General features: G+C 51.8%; 2 protein-coding genes across 3 annotated transcripts in view; both read left to right on the forward strand.

The window, feature by feature from the left end:
* Nucleotides 1–40: 40 nt before the first annotated feature.
* On the forward strand, nt 41–6278 carry Lpar2 (lysophosphatidic acid receptor 2). Its single transcript, XM_031340033.1, has 3 exons — nt 41–391; nt 1199–1940; nt 3883–6278. The coding sequence occupies exons 2-3, from the start codon at nt 1208–1210 to the stop codon at nt 4194–4196; spliced, it is 1047 nt and encodes a 348-aa protein (XP_031195893.1). The 5' UTR covers nt 41–391; nt 1199–1207; the 3' UTR covers nt 4197–6278.
* Nucleotides 6279–9719: 3441 nt separating this feature from the next.
* Pbx4 (PBX homeobox 4) overlaps nt 9720–11152 on the forward strand; it is a 37471-nt gene continuing 36038 nt past the window's right edge. Inside the window, exon 1 of one of the 2 annotated variants that reach the window (XM_031340036.1) lies at nt 9720–10077. In XM_031340036.1, the coding sequence (XP_031195896.1) occupies nt 10008–10077 (70 nt within the window). In that variant the 5' untranslated portion in view covers nt 9720–10007. The remainder of the gene's footprint in view (nt 10078–11152) is intronic. The other variant, XM_031340034.1, reaches the window with a different exon arrangement.

The following is an 11152-nucleotide window of genomic DNA, read 5'->3' on the forward strand; positions in this document are numbered from 1 at the left end:
CCCCCCGCTGTGGATCTTTCCAACTTCCAGGTGACTCAGCCCCAAAGGCGCGAAAGGGCAAGCACGTGAGATGTGCGGGGGACCGAGTGGAAAGGGCACCCCACGTGGGTAAAGGGGGCTGTGGGGAAGAGGTGGAATTGGCCACAGTTTCAGGAGATCACACTTCCGACGTGGGGTGGGACTCTCCAGGGGGCGGGACACCCCCCCAAGGGCCAAGAGCTAGGGCAGGTGGGGGCGTGGCCTTGAGGCCCCGCCTCTCCCGCCTCCTCAGCCGGGGGCTCCAGGCACACGGGACGCCGCTGCGCAACCGCTCGGTTGCTGGGCCATGGATCTCAGTCCTGCCTCAGCCCACCGCGAGCCCGCCCCATCTGCCGCTTGACCGGAGTCCCAGGTAAGACGAACACCAACCGGTTTTGGGTGGGTGCAGGCCGCCGAAGGGAGCGAGGCGCGCCCCCTCTTCTCTACAACCCTTCTCCTAGCCCAGGGTTGTATGCAATACCCTCTTTTGTCCTGAAGGCCTTCTTGGCCCTCGGTCCCACCCAGGAATGAACTGCTTTCAGAGCTCTTGCGCGGAATCCTGCCTGTAACTCAACTTCTGGGCGGTCTCTCTTGTCTACACTGCTCGCGCAGAGTCCCCTCCGTGCCTTGGCTCTGCCCTCCGAGTGTTGAGCACTCTGGTGTGCACACGCCCCCTGGCCTCTGCACTGTGCAAGGACCCTGGCACAAGTTTGATCGTCTTAAGGCTAACCCCTGCAGCTCACGCGCCGCCTCTGTGCTGCCCCAACCAACCCACCCACACCCATCGGAAACCACAGGTGTCCAACCCGGTCACGGATTAGTGGCACGTGGCACTGAATTGCAATGCGGATGCATCTGCTCTGGGTTCTTAAGATTTTAAAAAGGAAAAGAAAAGCCGATCAGAGAAGCTTTTTAAATCATTATGGCAGCACTCAGCACAGGCTAGCAGATCTCTGTGATTTCTGAGGCTAGCGTAGTCTCACAGCAAGTTCTAGGCCGGTTGGGATGCATCGTGAGACCTTGCTTTATGAGTAGATAAACAGAGACTTCTTTGCACAGAGGGCCTCTGAGTCTGTAGGTTGCACTCATCCAATCTTGATTCTAGTCTCTGGCCACTGCTTTGTTCAAGTGTCCTTCCATCAAGGGCCACCTGCACTGATCTGTCTTTCTGTATCCACAGGCGGTCATCATGGGCCAGTGCTACTACAATGAGACCATCGGCTTTTTCTATAACAACAGCGGCAAGGAGCTCAGCCTTCACTGGCGCCCCAAAGATGTAGTGGTGGTGGCCCTGGGGCTGACAGTCAGTGTCCTGGTATTGCTGACCAACCTGCTGGTTATTGCAGCCATAGCCTCCAACCGGCGCTTCCATCAGCCCATATACTACCTGCTTGGCAACCTGGCCGCGGCTGACCTCTTTGCTGGCATGGCCTACCTCTTCCTCATGTTCCATACTGGCCCACGCACCGCCAGGCTCTCCATCAAAGGCTGGTTCCTGCGACAGGGGCTGCTGGACACCAGCCTCACAGCATCAGTGGCCACACTGCTGGCCATCGCTGTGGAGCGGCACCGCAGTGTGATGGCGGTGCAGCTCCACAGCCGCTTGCCCCGGGGCCGTGTGGTCACACTCATCGTGGGTGTGTGGGTGGCTGCGCTGGGCCTGGGGCTGTTGCCTGCGCACTTCTGGCACTGCCTCTGTGACTTGGACAGTTGCTCACGGATGGTGCCCCTGTTCAGCCGCTCCTACTTGGCTGCGTGGGCCCTATCCAGCCTGCTTGTCTTCCTACTCATGGTAGCCGTCTACACACGAATTTTCTTCTATGTGCGTAGACGGGTGGAACGCATGGCGGAGCACGTCAGCTGTCATCCCCGCTACCGAGAGACAACACTCAGCCTTGTCAAGACCGTGGTCATCATTCTGGGTGAGCGGGTGCTCTGACAGCAGCCTTAGGAGGCAACTCTCCATAGGACCCTGGGAAACTGATAGAGCAGTAAGGGAGGGGATGTTTCCCAAGCCCAGACTCCAAAGAGGAAAAGGTGCCCTGCAGCCAGCCTTTGTATTGGAGAAAAGGCTAGCCTTCAGTTTTCACCTGTTTCTCAAAGGAAACCTTTGTATTGGAGAAAAGGCTAGCCTTCAGTTTTCACCTGTTTCTCAAAGGAAACCATTTATTGGTCTTTTTTGTATGATTGATTGTGTTTAAGGCGGAGTCTCTTATAGCCCAGGCTGGCTTCATGACCTTGGATTCCTTATCCTTTTGCCCTTGTCTCTCAAGGGGTAGGACAGGCAAGCATTCTTCCAACCAATGGCCATCCTCTGCCCTGGTTGGTTTTGTTTTGTTGTTTTGTTTTGTGAGATAAGGTCTCTCTGTAGCCCTAGTTGTCATGGAACTCATTCTGTAGACCAGGCTGGCCTTGAACTCTTAACAGCTCTGCCTGCCTCTGCCTCCCCAAATGCCGGGGATTAAAGGTGTGGACCACTACATTCCCAGCCTTTCTTCAGGTTTATTTTATATTTGTGCGTGTGTTTGTGTGACTATGAGATTGGGTCTGGGTTTGTGCAGATGTGTGCGGTGCATGCTGAGGCTGGAGGTATCCTGGGCCCTTGGAGCTGAAATTACAAGCAGTTTTGAGCTGTCTGATGTAGGTGTTGGGGATGAATCTCTGGTACCTGCTCTTAACCACTGAGCCATCTCTCGCTAGCCCTGGTTGTTACTTTTGCTTATTTGTTTATTTGGCTTTCTTTGGAGCTTGGATGTCACTGTATAGCCTAGGCTGGCTTGGAGCTCACTCCGTAGACCAGGCTGGCCTCAAACTCACACAGATCCATGCCTCTGTGCCCACCTTCTCCCCACCCTGAGTGCTGGGATTAAAAGTATGCACTGTCATACTAGGCTTTGGGTTCATTTTTTTTAAGGCAGGGTTTCATATAGTTCAGACAGACCTCAAACACTCTCTGTGGCTGAGGCAGGCTTTGAAGCCCTGATCTTCCCATTTCTATTTTCCTGGGTTGATGGGTATGTGCCACCACACCTGGCTCCCCTTTGGGGTTTATTATTTGGAGGGCTTGAAAGATGGCTTGATGATTAAGAGTACTTCCTGTTCTCCCAGAGGGCCTAAGTTTAATTCCCAGTACCCACATTAGGCAGCTCCTAACCACCTGCAGCGTGAGCTCCAGGGGATCTGATGCCTCCAGAACAGCACCTACATGCATGTGGCCTACGCTCACACACACACACACACACATACACACGCATGCACACACACACTCACGCTCCCACACACACACAGACGCACACATGTAAATAAGATAAATCTTTTTGTAATTTATTTTGTGGGTGTGTACGCACACAACACAATTCATCTGAGGACGACTTCTGGGAATCAGTTTTCTCCTTACTCTGTGTGGGCCCTTGGAATTGAATTTGGATCCTCAGTCCCTCTGCAGGGCTTTTTAGTAAGGTGCAGTGGGGTTACTTTGGCTTTGGGGTACAGAAGGACCACTATTCCCGTCCAAGATTGACTCTCCCCAACGATACCTGTCCCCAGCCTCTGCCCCTCCATCCTGTCACCAGCTGGTCCTGTGATAAATTCTTATCCCATCCCTTAGTAAACAAATCTTCTGTGTAGAAGGCTCCAAGGCCCTGGGATACTTTGTCCCAGTTAGGAAACATGTCATGCTGGCAGGCAGAAAGAGAAAGGGGTCTGTCCCCTCTTAGCAGACTTACCCATACAGGGAGCTTGTGTGGTTTGTGCCACTCAGTTGGTCACTGCCTGAGCACAGAGCTGTTTGGGCAAGTCTCCTGGTGGCTTACATAGTCAGCCCCTACCTCCCACCCTGCTAACCCCACTGCCTTTGTCCTGCAGGGGCATTTGTGGTGTGCTGGACACCGGGCCAGGTGGTGCTGCTCTTGGACGGTCTGGACTGTAAATCCTGCAATGTTCTGGCTGTGGAGAAGTACTTCCTGCTCCTGGCTGAGGCCAACTCACTGGTCAACGCGGTGGTATACTCCTGCCGGGACGCTGAGATGCGCCGTACTTTCCGCCGTCTTCTCTGCTGCACGTGTCTCCGCTGGTCCAACCACAAGCCTGCCCATTACTCATCTTCTGCCCGGACGGGTGCCAGCACCCGGATCATGCTTCCTGAGAATGGCCATCCACTGATGGACTCCAGCCTTTAGTACCTTGAACTGAGGCAGGAGACCGGAGCTTCATCTGCAGCCCATGACCACTTGCAGAGCCCCTGACTCAAGCCAGCCCAGCAGATGCGTGGCTCTTCAGCATTCCCTGCCCCAGGGACAGGGAGTCTGCCTGCCCCTAGACACAGGGATTTGGGGACACCTCCATGCGCCTGGGGAGAGCATCCAAATGGGACTTGGTAACCTGGCTCTCAGTCGTCTCAGGTTTTAGGGTTTTTTAACAGACATTTTCATATTTTTACTGTGTATTTCTGGTGTGTCTGTGGACTGCTGCTTCCCACATGGTGCTGTAGCTGCTGGGATAGAAGAGGTGAGAGCTGTCCCAGGTTAGACCACCCACTGTTACAGGGTACACAATAAGGGGTACTGTCTTCCTGAAGCCACTTTTCGCTGTTTTGTTTTGCTTTTGAGGCAGGATCTCATGTAGCCTAGGCTGGCCTTGAAGTCACTGAGTAGCAGAGGATGGCCTTGAACTCATGAAGGTCCTGTCTCCACTCCCAAATGTTAGTTCTGCAGCTGATCCCTTAGATGTGCTGAGCAGCCTGAGGCCTCACCTGCCTCCCTTAGGATGAGGGACTATGTGATACAGAGCAAGCCTTTCCATCTGAGGTTGCAGAGTTGGGTTTGGTTTGGTTTGGTTTTTTTTTTCCGCTGGGTGGCGGGTACTTTGCCATTAATTCAGTCAGTCTGTCCCAGTGTCCATCCTCGAATTACCTGTTAGGACTCAGAGCTGCCAAGAATCTGTCAACATGGCGTCCCATGGCCCAGGCCGGCCTTGAACTTGCTGCATAGACTAAGCTAGTCTTGAAATCCATTGTCCCGCCTCAGACTCCTATATGCTGGGGTTAAAGCTAAATGCTCCCATGCCCAGCTCTGTCTTCCTGGATTCTTACAAGGGTTCCTTCCCTTTTGCCTCTGTCCTTCCTGCCACTGTCCTACTTATCTCCCTCTTAAAGAACCTAGGATGATTTCTGGTTTGTGTAAACCTTTTCCTTCTGCCTGTTCCACTCCCTCCCTCCCCCCCTTTTTTTAGACCCAGGATCTCCAGTCCACCCTAGAGCTCACTATGCAACTCAGGCTAACGTCAAACTCTCAGCTGGCTCCCTGCTTTGGCTCCCTGAGTGCTAGGGATGACAAGCCATATTGAGATGAAGCCTGTGTCTGACTGCACAGCTTGGAAAAGCTCAGCTATGCCAGGGCGACCAGAAAACTCCATGAGGAGGGGGCCTCAGTGTCGCATGGAGCCTAGAATTGGTTTTTGGGGTTTTTGTTTTGTTTTGTTTTGGTTTTTGGTTTTTCGAGACAGGGTTTCTCTGTATAGCTCTGGCTGTCCTGGAACTCACTTTGTAGACCAGGAGCCTAGAATTATTAAGTCACAAGCTTACCAGGATTTTCTACTTCTGAGTCCCCCAAAACCTCAGATATGGCCGGGCCTGAAGTTAGCCCCCTCCCTGCCCAGAGAAGCCTCCTAGCAGGGCAGTGTGAGCCATGAACTTGGTTCTCTGCTCTGCCTCACCAAAGAGGAGTCAGGGTTATGTCCTCACTTCGGATTCACATGCCGAGTAACAGCAGGAATTTGAACCTCTGTCTTATCTGAGGCCAAATTCTTAAGGCATTAAAGCATGTGTTTCTAAAGAACTGGAAACATCTCTGTCTTTCTGCAGTCAGCGTTCCGGCTTCTCCCACTGCTGGGACCTTGCACATGCTAGGCTAGTTCCCCGGGCACAGATCGTCTGTCACATGAGCTGTGTCCAAAAGGAAGACAATGGAAACTGAACTGAAGGGCTGGAGTGCAGTGGGCCCTTGCTTCTTTGTGAATTCTTCTTTTTCCTCCCCTCTATGCCCCTGGTTTCACCCCATCACTAAATAGAAAAAGATAGAGGGAGAAAGATACTGAGATCTTTAAATCTAATTTCCTTCTTCCTGTTTCGTCTTTGAGCACGCTAACAAACCACAACCGACCACCCACACCACCTACGGGGCCCTAGCATTTAGACACCGTTGAAAAAGTTCCCAGAATTCTAAACATCACACAACCACAGAAACTCTCTGCAGCTGGCAAAACCATGCCTCATGTTCCAGGGTGACAGTCCAGGAACCCCTGCAGCCAGGTGTCCATGAAGGACAGCGTCCCTAACTCCTAGGAGCACCAGGCCTACTAGACATGGGTCATTTTAGGTATGGAGGCAGCCAATTGAATCCTGAATTGGGGACCTCTGATGGCCTGCAGAAGTCAGCTCTGTCTTACCTGTCCTTAGTGGCTATTCTCCGTCAGCACCATCCAGATTCTGTTCAGGGATTTTCGAGGTTCTGAATTCTGGTCTTCACAGCTGAGTATAGCAAGCGCTTTCAAAAGTGCTGAGCCATCACCCCAGCTGGGCTTTTCCTTCTTGACTTCTCTGCTGAGTGGCATCCCTTTAAGGCCATTGGAACTTAGAGTCTTCTCCCTCCCCCAGGGCAGGCCTGTGTAGTGTTGGGCCGTTGTCTGACCTTTTGTTCAGGCACACTCTGGGCCCACTTTCAAGGCTTCTGTTGATCCCTGTAGCTGGGCCAAGCCTAGGGTTTCCCTTGTTCTTACACATTTGAATAGCTTGCCCGGTACCCTGTAAAGTTTCCATCCCCACCGTGTGCGCGCTCGAGGCTTGAGTTTCCTCTTCAGTAACAACAAAAGGAAGATGACTGACTTTGCAGTCACCCTTCCTGCAGGGGGTCTCAGAGTTATGGGGGTGAAAGCCCGGCCCTGGGAACATGGACTAGGATGATCTGATGAAGGATCCGTTGAGAACTTTCAGGAAAGCCTTCACCTGAATTCTGTCTCTGAGCAAATACTCTGGGAGGTCCTGTGACTCTGGAGAGGGATTTGTGTCCTTTTTTTTTTTCTTTTTATCTTTTCCCATTTGAGGAATCCCATACAAGAGAGACAAGGCCTATGAGAGTTCTCTGTCTTGGGGTACACCTCACCTGAGGATTGGTATTCCACAAGGTCTTCATTCTTTAGCCATGTGCTAGCATTTGCTAGACCTGGAATGCTGGGGTTGGAAGGAATGAATGGATCTAAGGAGCTCAGCAGGTAAAGGTGCTCCCTGCCAAGGCTGGCAACAAAGAGTGCAATCCCTGGACCCATATGGTAGGAGAGAATCAAGTCTGCAGCGTTGTTCTCTGACCTCCACACTTGTGCTATGGTATGCAAACACATGCCCACCCGTACACACACACACATACACACACGATGACGAAATTTTAAAAGGACAAGTTGAGGGGCTGGAGAGATGGCTCAGTGGTTAAGAGCACTGACTGCTCTTCCAAAGGTCCTGAGTTTAAATCCCAGCAACCACATGGTGGCTTACAACCATCTGTAATGAGATCTGATGCCCTCTTCTGGGGTGTCTGAAGACAGCTATAGTATACTTGCATATAATATATAAGTAAATCTTTAAAAAGGAAGAAAGAAACAAAGAGCTGTAACAATTTGGCTAAAAAATAATAAACTCTTTAAAAAAAAAAAAAAAAGAACAGGTTGAGGTCACTCCTATGCTGCATCTTGATAAAACAATAGAGTTGACTTCTCCAGTGGAGAAAAGTACTGCGTTCTAGCTTCCTCCCTGCTATCTACACAGATCTACACTTTTCATCTGGCCTCTCGGCCTGATAAACGGGAAATAGGAAGGTTTAGAGAGAGATGAGGTGTAGGGATAATCTTTTTGTGCACTGTGTAAAGAATGTCCTTGTAGTATCCAGATGCTGACTTTGTAAACACTCCCTCCCTCCCCTTCAGACTGGTTTTAATAAAAAGCTGGTGGCCTATGGTGAAGCGGGAGACTGCCAGCAGGACTTCCAGGGAGAGACTGAACTCTGAAAGAGTCAGGCTCTAGAAGCCCAACATGGAGGAAGAAGCAGGCCCAGTACTGGAGACTGAGAGGTAGCAAGCCATGAGGCAGACACAGAATATAATATGTATTAGTAGAAGTTGTACAACCTAGCTGGGAACAAGCCTAGCTATAAAGCCCAGGCATTTATAAATAAATATGTCTCTGTATTTTTATTCAGAGCTGAGCATAGAAGGTCCATACGGTTATAACAGGATTCTGGTTATAACCAGCCAAAGGAGACTATACTCCAGGGGCCCAGGACTTATGGGAAACAGTTGTATAGCTATCCCTCCAGGCTGGATATGGCCACTGCCATGTTGAATCAAGAGCTGTGTTCATTCATGCATGACTTCACAAGTTTGGACCAATATGCTTTTGTAGAAACACAGGACATAGGGACGGGACCGCTCTCCTTGATGAAGATTAGAAACCCATAATGATGGTGGGGGAGGGGAGATGATACATTTCAGTGCTGTAGCAGCCCATGCGCCAGTGAGGAACCTCAATAAAGTCCCCGGTTCACAAAACTGGACATGAGTGAAATTGTTTCTTTGGTCAGGTTAACCTCTTATCTGAAGTGGTTCCCCAGAAAAAGTCACATCATGGGGACAGTGATGCTCTTGAAGTCGGAAGAGTTCTGAGGAGTCATAGGAAGGAATAGCAGAGTACCCTGAGGGCTGCTGGAGAGAACTCCAGATGTGAGGGACTGTGAAAAGGAGCAGAAATTTGGCAGAGCCTGGGACTCAGGTGCGGGAGGCCTTGAGGAAGAGGCAGGACTGGGGAGGGGGGAGAATTCTGAGGAGCTGTGGGGAGCTATGAGGAGGATCCACAGTTCTGAGGAACTAGCCAGGGCAGTGAGGGGAAGGTAGGACATCAAGGGCACTCTCAGCTGGGTGGTGGTGGCGCACGCCTTTAATCCCAGCACTTGGGAGGCAGAGACAGGCGGATTTCTGAGTTCAAGGCCAGCCTGGTCTACAGAGTGAGTTCCAGGACAGCCAGGGCTACACAGAGAAACCCTGTCTTGAAAAACCAAAAAAAAAAACAAACAAAAAATTCTGAGGAAGGGAAGAATGACAGCAGGGAGCGATCGGTGAGGATGCAGGCCTCTGAGGAAGGAAACTCAGATGTGGATGGCTGTAAAGAACCTGGCCCCTAGCCGGGCAGTGGTGGCACATGCCTTTAATCCCAGCACTTGGGAGGCAGAGGCAGGCGGATCTCTGAGTTCGAGGCCAGCCTGGTCTACAAAGTGAGTTCCAGGACAGCCAGAGCTATACAGAGAAACCCTGGCTCGAAAAACCAAAAAAAAAAAAAAAAAAAAAAAAAAAAAAGAACCTGGCCCCTGTGAAGAAGTGATAACCTAAGCAGATCCAGGACTAAAGAGAAGGCAGAGGCACCGGAACACGCAAGGGAGCCATAAAGTGCATCAGACTTAAGCAGATGCTGGCGATAGTCGTTACCATGGCAACCCCCAACCCGGTTCTTACTGGCAGTTGAGAAAGCAAGTTTCTAGCTAGTCGCTGGGGAGGGGGAACAGTGCGCTGTGCTGATTGGTGACGGCGCCCACAGGGGGCGTGTCTTGTGGGACCGAGGGATCAGAAGAGAATCCCTGTTTCCTAGACAACCCTCAACCTCCAGCAGCCGTTGAGAAGGCTGTTTGGAGAGCATCGCGAGGGAGAGGGTGGTGCATTGTGAAGATTGATGAAAAGGGCGTTTCCGTGGGCAGTGCGCAGCGGCGATTGGCTGGTGGCCTTGAAGGAGGCGCGGCCCCTGGGTCTGCGGCGGTTGGCTGCTGCGCAAGCGCGAGAGCTCCCGGCGGCACCTGTCGGTCCGCGCTCGCTCGGACCATAGCCCATGGCCGCCCCTCTGCGTCCCGTGCCGCCACAGCCCGCCCCGCGCCGCCCGCCGCCCGCAGCTCCACTGGGCCATGACACGAGCGACGTCCTGCAGCAGATCATGGCCATCACCGACCAGAGCCTGGACGAGGCTCAGGCCAGGTGCGGCTCCCGAGCTGGAAGGGAAGGGGCGGAGGCGGGGTAAGGATGGGGACAGGTGCAGCTGAGCTTGGAGTGATGGACAGGCCTCCAGAGTGGTCTAAGGATACAAGAGCTTGTCCTGGACTAAAGAGTGACTTCATGAGGAAAGAGGGCGTCAGAGTTATGGGGGTGAAAGCCCGGCCCTGGGAACACGAGACATCAGAAGGATAAGTGATCTATTAGTGGCGGGCGCGTGGGTATGGGGTAGGGCAAAGACCGCAAGTTTGCAAGTCACACAGTGGAAGAGAAGCGACTGAAGAGCTGTACTAGGATGATCTGATGAAGGATCCGTTGAGAACTTTCAGGAATGGATATGGGGAGAGGAGCTGGGTGGACATAGAGGGCACCCGTCTTTTTCAAGTTTTTATTTTATTTTCCTGTGAGTAGGGAACTCCAGTTCTTTGGAAGAGTAGTGAGTGCACTTAGCCATTAAACTAGCCAGGCAGTGGTGGTGCACACCTTTAATCCCAGCACTTGGGAAGCAGAGGCAGGCGGATTTCTGAGTTCGAGGCTAGCTTGGTCTACAGAGGGAGTTCCAAGAAAGCCAGGACTACACAGAGAAACTCTGTCTCGAAAACAAACAAACAAAATAAAACCACTAAACTATCTCTCCAGTGCACCCCACCCCCAACCCAGAGGGCACTTTTAATGAGTACACTGTAGCTGTCAGAGGGTATCAGATCCCATTACAGATGGTTGTGAGCCACCATGTGGTTGCTGGGAATTGAACTCAGGTCCTCTGGAAGAGCAGTCAGTGCCCTTAACCACCAAGCCATCCTTCCAGCCCTTAAACTCACCATTAAAAGATAACCTTTGAGACGATCTCTGAGACCAGCCTACTCTGCACATCGAGTTCCAGGACAGCCAGGGCTACACAGAGAAACCCTGTCTAGAACCACCCAGAGACTCAGACAAACAAAAGATAAGCTTGAACTCCTGCTCATCCTGTCTTTACCTCCAGAGTGCCGGGAGGAGAGTTATGTGCCACCCACCAACCACATCCTAAGGATTCTTTTTTTTTTTTTTTTTTTTTTTT

The sequence above is a fragment of the Mastomys coucha genome, unplaced genomic scaffold, assembly GCF_008632895.1.
Source record: "Mastomys coucha isolate ucsf_1 unplaced genomic scaffold, UCSF_Mcou_1 pScaffold22, whole genome shotgun sequence".
Taxonomy (NCBI): Eukaryota; Metazoa; Chordata; class Mammalia; order Rodentia; family Muridae; genus Mastomys; species Mastomys coucha.

Excerpts from the sequence above, each read along its gene's own strand:
- Lpar2 (XM_031340033.1), top strand. The coding sequence starts at position 1,208 with ATGGGCCAGTGCTACTACAATGAGACCATCGGCTTTTTCTATAACAAC. Across the intron at positions 1,941-3,882 it reads GACCGTGGTCATCATTCTGG|GGGCATTTGTGGTGTGCTGG; the intron begins GTGAGCGGGTGC and ends TTTGTCCTGCAG.